The 19798-nt window shown below is 37.2% G+C and overlaps 1 protein-coding gene across 1 annotated transcript in view; it reads left to right on the top strand.

The window, feature by feature from the left end:
- ADGRB3 (adhesion G protein-coupled receptor B3) overlaps positions 1–19389 on the top strand; it is a 351396-nt gene extending 332007 nt beyond the window's left edge. Inside the window, exons 30-31 of the mRNA XM_053458858.1 lie at positions 15146–15250; positions 18569–19389. Of these exons, the coding sequence (XP_053314833.1) occupies positions 15146–15250; positions 18569–18757 (294 nt within the window). The 3' untranslated portion in view covers positions 18758–19389. The remainder of the gene's footprint in view (positions 1–15145; positions 15251–18568) is intronic.
- The last annotated feature ends 409 nt before the right edge of the window (positions 19390–19798 follow it).

The raw sequence follows: 19798 nt of genomic DNA, 5'->3' as shown, positions 1-19798 counted from the left end.
TTGTGGCACCCCTGCCCACCCAAAGAAGAAGTGAGCCCTCCAGCTCAAACATTTTTGTGGACAGTGACACTCAATAATCTTTAGGGGGGGGGGCTTTTTATGCTTTGTATTTAGAGTTGTAGCTTTAGAAGAACATGATTGTCATTTAAAGGTAAAATAAGGTTCAATAATTAAATAGACCATGTTCCAGGTTAAATAGAGATGTTAGTAGCAAACTTTTAGCCAACAGAACTTCTTGGTTGCTACAATCTGCATCATTGTTCTTATTAAATCTAAAGAATATTTTATATTTCATATAATATGAACTTAGCTGATGGTTCCATTTGTAATATTTCTGTAGTGGAGATGGACATATTCCATCTGTACTTTACGATTTTCTATACGCTTCTGCAGTTGTGTGGCTTATGATATACTGTAACTTATGTTGTATTCTATGAACCAAATTATTCCCAATGGAATCAGGATCATACAAAACATGTTGTGCCAGAAAAATGCCTCTGATTTTGATTAACTTTAATGGCAAAAAATATCATATAAAATCAGCCTTGAAAAGCCAAAAATTAGTCATGTTTATTGTCCATGATTGACAATGATTGCCTAATTACGAAGAAAAAAAATGTGCTTCGAGAATGGAAAAAGAAAACAATAGCACCATTAGTGTTATGACAAGCGGATGTGGGCAGAACAATATATTGTCAAAGCCTGTTCACCTCAACCATTGTGACATTAAAGGTGATGACAATAAGAGAAATTCCAGATTACATTTCCTTTTTTTTTCACCGACTCATATTTTTCTTTACTTGTAAAACATAAACAATATAAATCAAGAGAGATTCAAAACAACCACAATGTAACATTTGAACAAAAATACGTGCTACAAATGCCAACAGCGAACAATGAATAATCACTGTGGAACATTTTATAGAACTGCAGTGCATTGTATAACAGAATGTTCGCTATGGCAACTGTTGCTAAGGTTCCTAAGTCTGACGTTCCTTAGTTCTGTATGCGGCATTGTGCTGAAGATGAGAAATGCAAGATGCACTGCAGATATTGGAACAAATAATGAAATCCAGAATGATGTAGTCTACAGTCTTGTGTTTAATCCCTTCATTATAATTACCAGAGATATTAATTACATGGTAGATTATCATCAGGAAATTATGTGTATAACGTGTAAACATTTTATGTGCCCTTACAAAATGATAGAACAAGTACAGCTTTCCAGTGGCACATGAGATCAATCGTTAGAATTATAAATGTGTATGGTGTTTGATTTACAATGTATATGAGCTAGCCTCACATATAATTGCAGCCACTTTTCATGCAAATTGTCTTTCTTACAAGTGGGCATGGTAAATGAAAATGTTTTTGAAAATATCTATTTTTTTTATCTTCTAAATATAACATTAGACCTTTGACCCAAGTTTTTAAGTACTGATAAAATATGTCTCCATATATATTTATGTTAAAATACTGGTTCTTTGATACTTGTTCTGTATCAACCTACTGATTTGATTGTTGAAAATCCCCCAATATAAATAAACTACCTTGAGGCATTTTGTAAATTGGCCCTGTTGTGCCAGGAGAAATCTTTTGGTTATTCTTGTGAAGACATATCTATCTATCTGTCTGTCTATCTATCTATTTATGCTATTTTTTAAAATACTTCTGCTTACAAGCAAAGGTTTAATAGTATAACATGCAGTATTAATGGCAGTGTATCAATAGTTTAATGCAACAGAGTAAAGGAGTTTAGGAAGATAACAATTACTCCATGTACAAGTTCAAAAACCCATAATATGTAGACTAGTAAGTACTATAATCAGAATATCCAAAAAGTCAGCAGCTGCAGTCAGACTAGGCCTAGCATGGCAGATTCAAGGGGATGGGAACCCCTATCCGCCATTACTGGGGCAGAGCACTCTATTGACACTGACCTCCATAGTATCTACTCTCCCATTCCCCTTATGAGGTTGAGCTCTGGGATATAATATTATGTCCCAGCGATCTTCACATAGGATGAGCAGAGCAAGGAAGAGGACTCAGATGTGCCACATGAATACTCCACTGTTTTCAGTATAATGCCTATTATTAAAGTATTTATTAACTTAGCTTTGTTACACGCAAGCACATTTTTGCAAAGCTCTGAATGTACAGAGGCATATCAGTGAGATTCCACATTGCACAGCAATTTACAAGCACTGCTATTAATCTGAAAGCACATTTTTCAGCTAGAGGCGACTATTAAAAATATTACTAGCAGCTTTAACTGCGTATTACATAAAATTAGACTAAAGTCACACAACCCCATTCTCTTCTTATATACAAATATTTACTTTCTCATCAGTCGCTTGTCATTGGCTCAATTAAGTTTAAAGAATCCCGATTAAACATCACTATCTCTTTTTTCCCAATCACCGCAAAACACCAGGGTGCAACTGTTCCTTCCGTTGAAAGGTTGTGAGAACAGTCAAGAGTAAACTTCCTGGATATGGATATAATTTTTTAAAGTCAACAGGTGGAGCTCTCCCAATAACTGCATGTTTAACCTCTCCCAATAACTGTTTGTTTACATTTAAGAAAGCATAAGTAACAATATTCTAAACAAAGTTCCATGCAAGAAAAACAATCTATGTTAAAGAAATGTCTATGGGAGTTATATTTTTAAGGCAGTATTAAAAGATGTTCAATTAAATCTAATTAAGTGATTCACAATCGCCTCCTGGTTTGAGTAACACTTTCAGTCACCTGGGAAGGCAGAATGCAAACACTGCTGATTGTCTAATTGGTTCAATTAAAAACTTGTTGAACCCTTTTTCTTGCAAGCTATTTAATACGCTTAACACAAAACCTGTAAAAAAATGACATTACTCCAGTTGTTTTCTTTGGCAGCTCCATCCAGGAACAATGTGCTGCCTACTCTGTAATTATATCATTAAATCATGTGTGTCCTAAATGGTGTTCAAATCCTTTACCTAAAAGGACATAATACTTGGCTTTCAATAAGAGACTAATGCCTTTTCCAAACACTTCTATTAGTAGGATTGTATTCTTTGTGGGAGCTCTTTTGATTTAAAAATATCCTTTCTTTGATATATATTAATTTATGTGTAAATCTATTTTTGGTAGGTTATGAAACCATTATTTATAGAAAATGTTAATCTATACCAAAAAAAGACTTGCTTGAGAAGCATTTGTTGCATAAATGCTCTTAATATAATTCTCAAAACCCGTAGCTAGGATCAGGGCCTGCCCAAGACAAAATGCCGCCTGGGGCGAAGTTTAAAATGCCGCCCCCCCATTATCTACCCTTCCTCTCCCTCCCTGCCACCCCCCCCATTATCTACCCTTCCTCTCCCCTCCTTGTACTTACCTTTCAGCAGTCCTGCGGCAAGTCTCCCTGCTCGGTCTCGGTGCCAGCTTGTAATGCTGAGCGCCGGAAATTACGTCATCTTCCGGCGCTCAGCATTACAAGCCGGCACCGAGACCGAGCTAGAGGGCTCGCAGAGGAGAGAGAGAGGGGCGCCGAGCGGGTACTGACAACTTGGTAAGCGAAAACCACTCGGCGCCCCTCTCTCTCTCTCTTCCGCTTTAAAAAAAAAAAGGCTTGGGGAGGCAAAGTGCCGCCCTTTCAAAAGTGCTGCCTGGAGCAGTTGCCCCATTCGGCTCCATTGTCGGGCTGGCCCTGGCTAGGATTTAACAGAATGGTATATCTTGTTTGAGGTTCCTTCTGGAACACTACTGTTGTTTTTACACTTGAAAGTGTAATATTGCTTCATTTGTTTATTGTGGATCATTTACAATTCAAAGTAAAAGAAAAACTTGTGTTCTTGGACCAAGAGTTTTTGGATTTATGTGGCTTCTACTACTACATTTTACTTTTTACTTTTAATATAATATTACATCAACAAAATATATTGACGAACAGCACTAATTCTATAGTTCCTTGTTAATGGGATTATCACATTTATAGCCTCTGGCCTCTAATAGTCTTATAATTATTGTCCGAATATGGACTCATGAGGTTACTAGGTTATAGTATGTACATGCATTTGCTATTATTTCACAAAAGTCTCAGACTGGCCATGGGTTGTGCAACATGCTTAGGTGGCTAATAGTGTGCAGCTTCATGCGGTAAAAAGGTTATGACATACCATATTTCCCCATGTATAAGATGCACCTTTTTTCGAAAAATGCGGGTTCTAAAAACTAGGTACGTCTTATACAGTGGTTGTAGATTGCAGTTACTACGGTACTTCCCCGTAACTCCCTGCAGTCACACCGACAATTGGCCCCGCCCCTTTCTGACTCACTTCCGATTGGCCCCCCACTTTCCTTATAGCATGCTCACTGCTCAGACAGCAACTCATCTAACAGTAAGTATAAAATTAATATTTGGGCTGCTGAAAGTTAGGGGAGGTGAGGGTTAATTTAGGGGTAGTTATGGTTAATGGGGTGTTTAGGGTTAATTTAGGGGCAGTTATGGTTATGGGGCATTTAGGGTTAATTTAGGGGCAGTTATGGTTAATGGGGCATTTAGGGTTAAATTAAGGGCAGTTATGGTTGATGGGGTCTTTAGGGTGAATTTAGGGGCATGCAATGGATGGGAGTGATGAGCATGAGTATGAATTTTATGATGATACTTTTTTTTTCAAATTTCGGTCCCCAAAATTAAGGTGCGTCTTATACATGAGGAAATATGGTAGTTTAATGCCTACTACTTATCAATTGCCTATGCCGATTTGACAGGGCTGCACTGTGAATGAAAAGCGGGCCTTCCCTGTTTGCCACATGACCAGTCCAGGCCACTGTTTTTACCTTTCCAGCCTGGTATTGGCCTGCTCCCTAACAGTCCGCCTCCTGACATTTCTGCCTGTTTTGATCTCACACCTCTTTCCCAACCTGAAATGGATAGCAAACAATGAATTTACTTGCAATAAAACAATGTTGGTGTTTGTGTTGTAGTGGTCTGTGTTTGTAGGGGAAATGGTCCAGATAGCCTAACCCAAGCCCTAAATGCTGTTTGGTTAGACATTGTTGTACTCCTTGCCTGAGAATAGTAACCTGGAATTCACAAGCATCATAAAAAAGAAAAGAATATTGCACCGTAGTTGCTAATATCTTATTTGTTCATGCAACACGCGCAGGCTAACTAAGCACATGCATAGAATGGGGTTTATAATTTTTACAGGCAGTTTGACAATGACATGTTTTAAGAGGAAGCGACCAAAGCATATGCACTGCAGTGTAAGAGCTTTCTAGAGTGTTTCTCATCTCCTGTCAAGTGTCACTGCAGGAATCTAGCATCTGTTCTTTTAGCACATGATGGGCATTTAAAATAAATGGTGAATGATTTGAATGATTAATACAAACTAGTGTCTGAGGATGCAGAGAGTAGGCCCTTACTTAGACACGCCTCACCTGCAAACTTTGAGGTTTAACATGCCATACTGATTCCATTTGCAGGTAGGAATAATATTTTATGAATTAGTAATTTACATTATTATTATTATTATTATTAGTACCACAAAACAGGGTTTTTAGATGGAGATATATAATTATTTCCTATGTCAATACACCTCTTTCTCCAAATTGAGAACGCTAATATTAACTATTACCACTGATTAATTGTACCACTGAGTGTGTGTGGCCATTAGTAGCCACAGTTGCTATGATGTGTATAATTAGTCTCACAAGAATAACTTATTGTTTGTACTAAGTCGTAAATTAGTTTCATAGGGAAATGTTCCTATTGAAAAAAGTAGAGATAGATTTAAACAATTCAATGGATTTTATTGAAATGATAGTGTAGCTATGCAGTATTTAGTCTTACAATATATTTTCAACTGATCCTAGGACAAATCTTTGTATTTTGGCATTATATATGCTATATGAGCAATGACAAATAGAACTCCCATTGAAGTCAAAAGAGACTCAGCTTAATAGAGGCTGTTGAGTCAATTCATGGTTTTTAAATTAATACCTAGAAAAAATATCCTTCCTTTTGCTAAATTGTAAAATCTGCAGAAGTTGCATTTACCCTGGTTTGTTTTCCAATAAGGAAACTCATATACAGTACACTGAACTGCAGGAGAGTTGAGTTGATGTAAAGTAACTTATAGATTCTTTAACTCATGCGTTGCTTGCAATGTGTATCCAAATTCCAACCAATAATTTCCAAAAAATAATTAATTTAAACATTAACATTTTGCTAGTTTCTGGTGAGTTGTCATTCAATGTGCAAGCCCTGGCCTAAAACATGCAAATTTTAAGTTGCATGCCCTTGCAAACATCTGAAACCATAGAATGTCACAGGAGATACAAACCATTCGGCTCATCTAGTCTAGGCCTAGTTGTTCCTGATGCAAAGACAAAGACCTTGTCTTGTCTGATTACATTCCTTGTAATAATCTCTACCACTTCTGCTAGGGGACTGATCCATTTATCTACCACCCTCTTAGGAAAGTCAGCTGGTAGTTTAGTAAAAATGCGAGTTGTGTTAGCATGCAAGGGCATGAGACCACAGTTGAGTCTCATCAGTCAAGCTAACCTTGAACTTGACTGGCCACTTGACTTCTCAGTGAAGAGACCCAACACAGGCTTGCAATGTAGCATTCACACCTGGGGAAGCCTGGGATTTAAACATCATTCAGAATACTGTCTCCAATTAAAGTTTGAAAGCAGCAAACTCTGTTAAATATTGTTCAGGGTAGAAAATCCTTTTAAAAGAATTGAATCTGTCCCCAGTGATGATTCTGTTGGGAAAAATAAGTATACTTGAGGGGAAACAGAGCAGAAATGTGATCATTTAGTTTCTGTGGCACTGAGTGAAAGTCCCTTAACAGTTAATTATGATGTGCATGGGGCTAAAGAATAGAAAAAAGTACAGCAATAGAACAAAATTTCTAATTTAACTCTTTACTGTGCATCAATTAAGCTGCTCAACAACCCTTAACATATAAAACAGAAGTCTAGCCATTCAGTGAAATACATGGATGATGATGACAGAATATATTGGTTATTTTGGGTCTGTTGTGGTTAGTTATAAAGAGCTATTCTGATGCAGAATTGAAAAAAATGGCAGTCACCATGGTAAACAATGTGGCTTTTCCTACTAATAACACCACCTTTTAGCAGAACTGTTTTTATTTATTATCCCTTGTATGTTAAAATATGTATATCCTGCAAATCTTTTAGGAATCAATGATAGTCTATAATGTTGGAATTTTAAAAATAAAATTACTAAAATAGGTATTAGCAGGGGCGTAACTAGAAACCTCAGGGCCCCGGTGCGAGAATCTGTTAAGGGCCCCCCCACCCCCAACCCATCTATCCCTTTCTCACGATCTACCCTCTCCCTCCCTACCCCCCTTCTCATGAGCTACCCTCTCCCTCCCTACCCCCCTTCTCACGATATACCCTCTCCCTCCCTACCCCCCTTCTCACGATCTACCCACTCCCTCCCTACCCCCCCTTCTCACGATCTACCCACTCCCTCCCTACCCCCCTTCTCACGATCTACCCACTCCCTCCCTACCCCCTTCTCACGATCTACCCAGTCCCTCCCTACCCCCCTTCTCACGATCTACCCACTCCCTCCCTACCCCCCCTTTGTAGGTCACTTACCGTCAACTCCTGTGTTGGGAGCGTGAGGCGTTTGTCTCGGGTGCCGGCGCTTCACTGCTGATGACGTCATATGCCGGCGCTCAGCGTGAAGCGCCGGCACCCGAGACAAACGCCTCACGCTCCCAACACTGCACTCTGGGCAGCGCTGAGGCAGGCGGCGGCAGGTGGCGGCAGCGGCAGCGGCGGGGAGCGGAGGCATCCTGGATTTCTGTCGGTCAGGGGTGCCCAAGAGTTGCCGAGCGGTCGTTTTCAGCAACCGCTCGGCACCCCTTGGGCCCCCCCTGACTGACAGAACTCCAGGGCCTGGTCGCAGTCGCGACCCCGGTAGTTCCGCCACTGGGTATTAGGCATGAGAACATTTCTAACATACAATGGTAGAAGTGTAGCAATCACCATAGCAGTTAGTGGAATGTTCCTGCTTATGGCTTCACTTTTATGACAATGTGCAAGAATTGATATATAGCCATGACTCCTACAAGTCTTAAGAATCTTCACATTCTTTGGTATAAAAACAAAATATATGAATGTTTCCATCTTGACTGCTGTTTAAATATGTGTAATTTTACGTAACTTGTTGAAACATCTGGCTATATTTATTTTGACTGTGTGATAATTGATAATACAAATTATTGGAGCCTTTTGGGTTCATTCCAAGGGTAGACACGTTGAAGAAGGGGTTGAGGCTTCAAAATGTTTGCCCATCTGTGTAATACAATGACTAAACATGGTCTTGTAGTGTGCTGCTTCAGCTTGTATGTTGTTTGGATTCCTTAATACCAATACTGAACCTGAATCTAACTCGTGAAGGAATGTCCTGCAAACTTTTTTGTTTTTTTTTGGAGAATCAGTTTGGACCCATAGGAAGAAGGATGCTGCTTTTCCCTAATTTCAAGTTTGATTAAAAAACTTACTAAGCGCCTTTCTGTAGCATAAGCTAAATACTTAACTGAGACTTTGCTATACAGCCAATTAAAAAGTTAGTCATCCTTTAAACAACTGAATTAACTTATGTTGCTAACTAATCAGTTATCAGATTATTAGTTCTCACATATTCTCTAAAAAAGAGAACAGAAAATGTTCCTGAATTATTGCCTAGAAATTATGCTTTAGCCACTAAAGAGCAAAATGAATTAAACATGTAAGCCTTTGTAATATTAACAATTTTGTTTCATGTATCTTTTCCTATTACTTATTTTTTGTCTAATATTTAAATATACAAAATTGAAAGAGATTAACATTTTGTTGTTACAGAACCCCGTTCTTAGAATTGTTCTTGAAATTGTACACATGGATGAACTTGTATGACCTGAGAAGTCATAGTGCCATGAATGGATTAGACTGTGGCTGTGTGGTTATGTCATGAAAAATTCAGCAGGGATGTTCGTTATCCCCATTACTTTTTTTTTAACATTACACTGAACCCATTTATAAGTCTGTTAATAGCCTCTCATATGTTCAAGGTTATTACTGTAGGACATAACTCAATTAAAATACTACATTCGTAGAGGAGTTAATGGTTCCTGTTTACCAAATATTCTCTGGATGTTACATGAGTATGAAAAAACTTACTGGCTTTATATTTAATATTGTAAAATCCCACATTTTATCTTTATCCCTTAAAAAATGGAATGATTTTCCACTGGTGGGATATCAAGGGTCAGGTAATATTTTTTTATCTCAGTACCCAAGATCCAGTGCACTTATATAATATGATGATATGTCAGTTCTGTAATAATGAAAATAAAGAGTTGGATACCACTCCCTTTTTTTCAGGAAGAGCACTGGTGCTCAAGGTTATCAGTTACTATGTCTGCTGCAATCGCTCCCTATACTCCTGCTTCCTAGAGATAAAAAAATAGAAAATGCATTTTAAAATTTAGAAAGGGAAAATAAGTCTATATTGTGCAATGCAAGGGCAACTTACATCTTAAAACATTCCCTTGCCCATTATAGGCTTGCAACTAGCTGGGTAACTCACTTCTTTACAATTTTCTCCAACACTTTCTCGTCAATAGTTGTTAAACATTCCTCTCACTTCCAACTGAAACACAGGATGATGAACTTTTATAAACATGGAAGTTTTTTGGGATTCATCTGGCAATATTTGTCTTTCTTTACTAAAATGACTTTTCAAAATTGATCAGACTCTTTTTATGTATCCGTCCATGGGCTCAGCAAAAGAGATATCATATTGAGTCATCCCTACGGCATGGTACACAATCCATACACTCTTATACATAATGCAAGGAAAAGTGCCCGTGTGTCACAGTCCCAATTTTTGTTATATCTACAGATTTCAGGATTCAGTACATTAGCCATCAAACACAACATTTACCTGCAGTAAATTTGACTAATGCAGATATAAATTGGAGCGAACTATATGGGTTAAATCGTTGATATCTCTTGTAATGACATAATTAAAATCATTGTTACTAAATAAAATGTTGCCTTCATCATATAATTAACTTCTTGCCACATAGACTACATCTAAATCACAAAACACAGTCCACCTGCTGGAAATCATGACTTAGGCACGTCCAAGAACCTTACCCCAGTAATGTATTACCATTAAAAAAACGACACTGATAACTTTTATTGGATTGAGAGGGCCAGAGCTTTATTAACATGAAATAGAGAAATTCGTTAACATGAGTGGGTAAATATAATAACCGTCACATCATACATAAACTTAACTGACAACAATACCCCAAATGGGGAAAATCTGGCAAACCTGTCACCTGCAGCTAACACCAGCCTCAACCAAATGTTTTAACCCTCTAGCCACCGATCACCAGCTCAGAGGTCCCACCGTACCAACTAATAAATACCGCCACCTGCTGGTTAGCCGTGAATTGACCCCCCCCTTACCAACGAAAACAAATTATTAACTAGGCTGGACCCCCCTCTTATTTATCCACCCATTCACCGCCAATACACAAGCTGTGACAACCTTACCAAACACACCCACCAATTAACAGGGCGGGTGGGCATGTTGAGTAATCAAATGATTAAAGAGGCTGAGTCAATAAACTCATGTAACATTTATACACTACACAGCTCCGGTGACCTGTGTTTAACCCCACTCATATCCCGTCACCCCTACCATACTGTTAAAAGCTTATCCCTTTCTTGGTCAGGCTGTGCTGCCCCAGTCATGCAGTCCTTTTAACTATTTGTCTCCAGGGCTTCAATTAAATTGCTAAGGATACGTTAAAAGTTAAAATAATCTTTCACAACACTACCTGGTATTGCACCAAAAACATTAGCCACAACCGACCAATTTCTATAACATAGATAACATATGTCTTTTCTTTATCTCTTTTATAACTTCCCTTCTTTTGTTATTTTTTGACTGATCTCCAAGAAGATACTGGAGTTGATGAGATTGAGAGTCTTGCTGAAGGGAGTTTATTGGGAATATTTATTTTTACTCTCGTTTTTGATGAGTTTGTTTTTCTTGAATTACAATATATGGATCTAAAATACAGACATATAATGCCAGTTTAGGTAGGATTTATTACTATAGGCTGTGCATTTATTTATTTTTTGTCAACCATGTTCTGTCCAGATCACCGCATGTACAGTGCCCTTCCCATATTGGCACCCTTGGTAAATATGAGCAAAGAAGACTGAAAAATTGTCTTTATTGTTTAACTTTATATTTTTTCTTCAAATAATACACAAAAAACGCTCTAATGGATATCAAACAATTGCAAACACAACACGGGTATATATTAAAAAAATACAAAATGTAAATACATTTCTGCCAGAATTATTGATACCCCTATGAGTTCATATCCCAAAAGTATAGCTGAAGGGTTTTCCCAGTGATATTTTAAATGTTTTAGTACACCAGGGTGAATAGGAACTGGAAAATGTTCAATGGTGACTTACTATTTCACAGGGGTATTAACATTAGGTAACACGTAAGCCAAATGCATTTAGTCATTCATCGTAATTGGCAAGACCAAAGAATATAGCTGTGATATGCGGCAAAAGGTTGTTTCACAAACTGGGAAGTAGCTATAAGAAAATAGCAAAAGTGTTGAAAACGTCCAATTCCAGAACAATAACTAAGACATTCTAAGACGGGAAATATAAATTCACCAGGAAGACGACATATGTTGTCTCAATGCACTGTGAAGAGGATGCTTTGAATGGCTTGTTGTCAGAAAGTCTTCAAAACTAATATCCAACATCCCCTACATCACTACAAAAAAGCCTCTACACTCACTAGAAGACAAATGCAACAATCTTCAGCTAAAAAAAAATTATAGACATGATGGCATCACGCAGTTGCTGAAGATCTCCAGTTCCACCACATCACAAAGATGCTCTATTGGATTGAGATCTGGTGATTGTGGAGGCCATTGGAGTACAGGAACTCATTTTCATGTTCAAGAAACCAATTTGAGATGATGTGAGCTTTGTGGCATGGTGCTGGAAGTGGCCACAATACTCAGGTTGCATTTAAACGATACTCAATTGATACTAAGGGGCCCAAAGTGTGCCACGAAAATGTCCACCACAGCATCACACCACCAGCAGCGTGAACCGTTGATACAAGGCAGGATGGATCCATGCTTTCATGTTGTTTACGCCAAAGTCTGACCCTGCCATCTGAATGAGTCGAGACTCATCAGACCATGCAACATTCTTCCAGTCTTCCATTGTCCAATTTTGGTTAGCCTGTGCGAATTGTAGCCGCCATTTCCTGTGGCCTTCTGCTGCTGTAGCCCATCTGCTTCAATGTTTGACTTTTGTGTGTTCAGAGATGGTATTCTGCATACCTTGGTTATAACAAGTTATTTGAGTTACTGTTGCCTTTCTGTCATCTCGAACCAATCTTCCATTCTCCACTGACCTATTATATCAACAAGGCATTTTGACCACACAACTGCAGCTCACTGGATATTTTCTCTTTTCCTGACCATTCTCTGGAAACCCTAGAGACGGTTGTGCGTGAAAATTCCAGTAGATCAGAAGTTTCTGAAATACTCAGACCAGCCCGTCTGGTACCAACAACCATGTTACGTTCAAAGTCACTTAAATCCCCTTTCCACCCCATTCTGATGCTCGCTTTGAACTTTGAACAGCAAGGTGTCTACACTACGTCTACATGCCTAAATGCATTGGGTTGCTGCCATGTAATTGGCTGATTAGCTATTTATGTTAACAAGCAATTGGACAGGTGTATCCAAAAGAGGGACCATTGAGTGTGTATAAACTTCATTATTATGATTTTAAAATATTTTTTATTATATTTAAAGTATTGTGTGTCTTGGATTTCATTTACACGTTACCAGATATGTCATTACATATATTTGTAAACAATGGCGCCCTGGGAAACAAAAGGGTAGTGGCCCTATATGATGTACGTGTACAGAAGATGATCATACTGTAACTAGCCCACGTCTACACATGCAGATCTGCTGTGCAAGCCGCAGCATTTGCCTGGTTTGCCAGATCTCCAGTCTAGGCTTATTTGCAAGCATAAGAAGTGGATCATCAGCCTCGTATGACCAAACCTCAAATCAGCAAAAGAATCATTTGCTTAACGTAAGAATGTCATTAATAATTAGCCTGCAGGTTATCTGCAATAAAGTCTAAAATTCCTACTGTACACATGAGTTACTGAAGGGTGATGCATTAGTGAATTGGGGCTAAATGGACAAAGCAATCCATTTAATCTGTGTGAAAGCATATCCATTGTAAACACAATTCTGCACATTTACTCAAAATGGAAATCATTACTATTGATTCCACTGTGTATTGGCAAGGAATGTGCTCCTTCTGAAAATGTTAATTATTTAATATGGCTCAGATATCCCTGAATCATCAGAATCAGATGAATGTAATTCTACACAAATTGACAAAAAGAGTACTTTAAAACAGATGACACTGTGGATTGCCTAACCAGACATTTTACAATATCTTAATCCAGAAAGCAATGCGTAAGAGACTATATTTCACTGACGTTCCTTCGCACAATTACTTTGTTTATCAAGCTATTTTTGACGCATCTTAATTAATTTAGACTATGAATAGGAACACTAATTTGCATATAAAAGAGCTGGCGTGAAGCAAGCAGTAAAGTATCTTGTTATCAGGAGACATTGCAGATGAAACCCTCTTGCAAAACAAAAGCAACTGAACAACAACACATGACATATTACACACTGTCATGCTTTATTTAACAAAAGTAAAGCCAAAATGGGGAAGCCAAGAACTAAGAGCCACCTTTAGCAGCAATAACTTGAAGCAGTTGTTTTCTGCATGACTTGATCAGTCTCTCACATTTTTGTGAAGGTATTTTGTGGGCCTTGTGGGCATTTGTTTCTTCACAGCTCTCCTAAGGTCCCACCACAACATTTCAATCAGGTTAAGGTCTAGACTTTGACTGGGCCATTGCACCACCTTTTTTTCTTTTTCAGACAACTGTCTTGAATGTTTTCCACTTTTAAATAATCTTTCTCACTGTAGAATTATGGACTTTAAATTGTTTGGAAATTGCCTTATCACCCTTCCCAGATTGAGGGGAAGCAACAATTGCTTCTCTACGATCATTGCTGATGATCAGTTAATCAAGAGCATTTGATTTGCACCACCTGTCTGCCACTAGTTAACATCTTCATTTCTATGGAATAGTAAGGATGTACTTAGTTATTCACATATGACTTCTCCATTGTGGGTTTATTGTTATTGGATATATCATAACACAGTGTAATAAGTCATATGTTGTCCATCTAAGGTTGTATTTACCTAATTTTTAAACATGCTAAAGAACAGACGATAGGTTATGTCCTGATATGTAAAATCTTAGAATTCAAACAGGATGCACTTGCTTTTTCACATGACTGTATATGCATAGGACTTGTATCTTTTTTTCAATCCCTACTTAGCTCTCAGAGTTAGCATAGTACATTTTTTACATTCTGCCTCCAGGTTCAATAATGTTTATTCATCAGGGGAAACAGAGGCTTTCATATTCTTTTGATAGCATTCCACCATACATTGCATTACTATATCAAAAGAGATGCACGGTATTGTGGAACCTTGGGCACATAAGTCTATCGTACACTGAAGTCTTGAAGGCAGAGGTGATCCTGTGCAAATTATCTTGGTCTGATGAGAACTAATCTGGGCCATATCATATATTGGGTTGAGGATTACGCTGGAGTGAGGAATAACAAAATCAACCTGATTTGGGACTTTTGGGTATAGTTTTAAAACATAGGGCACTAAGCATAGTTATTGGGTGCCCAGGATATACTGATATGATATACTAATATGACCATACTTGCTTCCCTGAGTTCCTTGGTAATTTCTCTATTTCTTTGGGCAGGTGTTTAGCAATACGTACTGCCCCCCGCTTTCCACCAGAATAGGGAGTTATCTGGTTAACCTGCATGCGAAGTATAGATATGATAGCCAATAAAAATTGGAGATACTGCCTTGCTGGATTATAGTAACACAACTAAATATTATTATAACTGATGTTGTATCTCCTTAACAGAAAGTTATGCATACAAGAAAAAGACACATGGAACTATTCCAGGAGTTAAATCAGAAATTTCAGACACTGGACAGATTCCGGGAAATACCAAATACTGGAAGTTTGGTGAGTTTATTCAGCATTGCATTCACCTTGTTATTTTTCATACACAGAAAGTAACCAAAAACATAAAATGTAACGCCCATATTTAAAGGATAGCGTTCTTCACCCAAAATCATAAATCATTAATAACTGGAAATAGCCTGAATTCCTTTGTCAAATTTCCCTATATGTCTTTCTAAAATGTTACAAGAGTCTTTAGTTATAGTTGTTACCTTTTATTGAACCATCACATAAAAATCTAAAACATTACATAAGCTTTTGGAACCTCAGAGGCATGTTCTTCAGATGGAGTGAATGAAACTTATGGAAATTTACATCTTTTTCAATGCTGGCCCTAAAAAATGCATTAACTTTAACTAAAAACTACTCTTTTTCTTGAGCTCTTTTTCTTGAGCTCATTTTTCTTATGCAGTCTAGGATTTTTTCCAGTTATGTTGGTAGACTAATCAAAGCGGTAGTTTAAATTAACATTACCATTATGTAAAGATATTATCACTTTTGTTCTTTGGGATAATCAGCATTATAATGAAAAACAATAAACACGTGAATGTCTACTCTTTCTCTGGTTATACATTCCCATTACAATAATGTTAATACTTGAGTAAAAGAAAAGTATATTCTATTTTCTGTACCATATAAATATTCTACACATAGTAAGTGTCAGATGCTTTCTGAACAGAGCTAACAAAATACATTTACATTATGATAAAAAGAGATGCACATTACGGCCAGCCAAAATACACTCCACAAAATTAATTAATTTATTTTTTCTTTATTCCTACGTAATATTCTGCCTTTACAACTGTCAGGAACAACACAAACACCAAATGTAAAATTGTAAACAAATATGATATTTAATCCTTCAAATGCAGGAGTCATTGAGCATGTTTCTTACGGGAGACCAGACCATTTTTTCTACAGTAATATTTAATTGATGATAATCATACAAACAGTGTATACTTTACATACAAAATCCTATATATTGTTTTACTAAGGACAAGTTAAGCTATTCATAGATACATAGTTTAAGCAAACAGTTTGTCTGTCACCTGATATAGGGGTAAACATGCACATTACCCAAAAGACATATTTTTCCCCAATATTTCCTCATTCATTTGTGAGAGAGAGTCAGTATAGGCAGGGTAGAGACATAAAGGGGTTTTAGTTACAAAATTATGCTAAAGACACAAACTATAGGTCCTCGAAAACAGCACCTGTTTGACCCTTATTATAATGCTGAATAATAGTCCAAAAAAAGGGGCAACAGACCTATGGCATTGAGAAGGGGAGGGCTTAAGATTTGAGGTGGAGTACCTGATGACATCATAATACCTAATCCTTGCGTGGTGTCTCGTGGTTGGCTCCTGGAATCTACTTGGACAACCACACATCACAAAAGTGTAGAATAACTACATGCCTTTTAACTCTGTTTTAAGACATGGCAGAAATAGTAAACTCAGTTTGTGTTTTACTTTTTAATTATTACTAATCTTGTGTACTCAGATTCGTAGGAATTGCAAATTGCAAATTTGCATATTTCACCAATTCATGCATATCTCCGAAAACGAGGCAAATGAAAATGAAACAAAAAGCTCATTTGTATTTTTCGGGCTCATTCACTCACACTCTCATTCACTCTCTCTTTCATGCTCTCAGAATGTCTCCCTACCTCCTTCGCTGACCGATTCCATGTCTCGCAGCTATGCTTCCTCTCTTGCATCTTCTCTTCTGTCTTTTGCCTTCTTTCTTTGTCCACCTCTCCACAGACATGACCTCCCGGTCAACTTCCTCAAAGATGGTGAAGCTTCCGGTAACATCCTCTCCCCCAGTTGGAGGACCAGGGGAGAGGGTGTGCCTGGAACCGCCATCATTTTTCCCGAAGATAACCTCCAGTGAACTTTTGCAAAAATGGTGAATCTTCTGGTGACATCCTTTCCCATATTGGAGGATGTCACCAGAGGCACCGCTATTTTTGCAGAAGTTCACCCGCAGGTCATCTACACGGAGATGTGGATGAAGAAAGAAAATAGAGGACAGCAGAGAGAATAACAAGAAGATAAGGTGGATGCTAGCTAAGAAGCGGACATGCGAGACTGAATTGGTTAGCAGAGAAAGTAGGGAACCATTTAGAGCGTGTGAGAGTGAATGAGAGTAAGAGTTTAGATGAATTTTAAGCCCCCGTTTTTTTCTGAAATGAATGGGCAGGAAATGGAATTGAATGTCAGAAAATGAATGGGTCAAAACCAGAAAATTTTGGCCAATTTGCACATATTTAATTATTACACTCATGGTATTTTTTAGAAGTGAAACATTTTATATTTCTCTTATGGATCCAATTAAAGTAACCAGTAAGGATAAATTAACATTTTGGCAGCTAGATGGTTCTTTTTGTAATTTCCCCAGTCATAAATTATGTTTCCTATTCACAAAAATAGAAAGCTGTATATTTCAGATTAAAATGAGTCTTTACTGGCTGTTAAGAGACAATACAATTCCAAACCAATTTTAGCAGTGTTGGTGTGTTCTATCCTTTATAATATGCATCATTTGATTTAAATGTTCTAATACACAATTGTATTTTTCACAGTTTAACTCACTCATTTAATATTTTACTGACAATTGAGTATATTATTTGAAATATTTTTTAGATCGCAAAGAGTTTATTTGGAACGTTCTGAATTACCTTTAAATACAGGGAAAGGGGTCTAGAACAAATCAGGAGTATATATATATATATATATATATATATAGGCAAACAACCATTTTAAGAAACAACTTTCTTTTTTTATATATTTATTTCAGCTAAAAAGTGTTTGATTTGGTTCATATATGCAGACTATTAGTGTTTATTAGGTTAAAGTGACTAAAAGCCTCCCTAGACACCAACTGTTTTAAAATCAATTTTACAAAACACAATTTGCTATAATGAAAAAAATAAGGATTTGTTAAATCTATAACAGGATCTTTAGAAAATGCACTAAAACCGACACATTACATTCTTTCATGATTGTGCCTCCAGCATTTAGAGAAACTAGTTGACTATTTGCTCTGTGGGTTAATTGAGTAATGTCACGTAGCAAAATGATGCACATGAACTTTTTGTGAAAAAACATATTTAACGTGCCAATTTTCAGAACTTAAGCAAATCAACAGGATCGTCATATATGGGTTACAGATGGGTTACAGATTTCACAAATCAAAAACAACTCATCATAGATGGGTTACAGATTTCACAAATCAAAAACAACTTGTTTTTGTTCATTATGAATGAATATATATATATATGTATGTAAATAATGTCTTATCTTTTTTAACCTACAGGACAACCCAGCAGTGAACAAGAGTCCGTGGGACAGTTTTAAAAACACAAGTGAATATCCACATTACACATCCATAAACGTATTAGATTCAGAAGCAAAAGATTCTTTAGAACTTAGACCCTCAGAATGGGAGAAATGTCTAAATTTGCCTTTAGATGTACAGGAAGGTGACTTTCAAACAGAAGTTTAACATAATCATGAAAAAAGAAACCGAAACAAGACAGCAAATCATTGCACTGACACATGAAAGACTTTTAAAAAAACCTGACATCTAGACTATTACGACTACCCATGTCAGGTACATCATGTGCCAAAAGTCAGTGTTTCCTCTTTATTTTTTTTCTCCTTTTTCCCTAGTCTACTCTCACTAGAGAACCTAGTGCAGAACCAGGTGTACAAATCTTACCATCATGTGTTGTAAGTACCCGTGGAATGGATTTGTAAGGTAATCTTTATAGATCAACCTCAAACAACGATTCATGTTGTAACAGCTTCATTTGGTTTAGTTTTCAGAAAACTTCACCATGAAGCACAATGTATATATGCAGTTTTTAAAGTTTATAACAGTCTGTTTGGCCATTACTACACTTTTTACTTTATAATATAAAAAAGCAAACTTTTTGTCATTAAATGAATGTTTGTTGAGCTACGTTCTTCATTGCTTTAAATGCAATAAAGTAATAATCTCACTTTTATATGAATAATATATTTCACATCTTTATTATTGCAGTTTTCTCTGGAAAGCTCTCCATAGCTTTCTCTGCTGCAGCTCTGTATAAAATATTTAAAATGTTGTATGGTGTAAATAAACTTTTGTCTACATCTGTGTTTTTAATGTCTTCTATGAAGTGGGAATAATGGAAATTGACATTCTATGGTTTTGTGATTCAGTTAATTATTCCAACTAGCTTAAAGCATGCCATGCTACACAATTGCAACATACTAATTTCTGATTATTATTATAAAAGCCCAGAGGTCAGTTCTTCACTGAGAAGAAATTGTGAAAAAAAGCCGAACTGTGTTTGTTTAAGGGCACTAGATCCCCCAATCTTTATTTTTTTTGGTCACACTCCCTGAAGTGATATGCAAACCCTTCCTTCCCTCCTTGGCCTTAAGGTCTTTTTAGGGAACACTGGAGTCATCTGAGGGAGGTGGCCACCAACAAGAACTACCATGCCTCTCTCACCAAAAATATTCAATATTTAGGGGATCCGAGTCACACCCGGCCATT

Source organism: Spea bombifrons, chromosome 3 (assembly GCF_027358695.1).
Source record: "Spea bombifrons isolate aSpeBom1 chromosome 3, aSpeBom1.2.pri, whole genome shotgun sequence".
Lineage (NCBI taxonomy): Eukaryota > Metazoa > Chordata > Amphibia > Anura > Pelobatidae > Spea > Spea bombifrons.
This window is presented reverse-complemented; position numbering and strand designations above follow the sequence as displayed.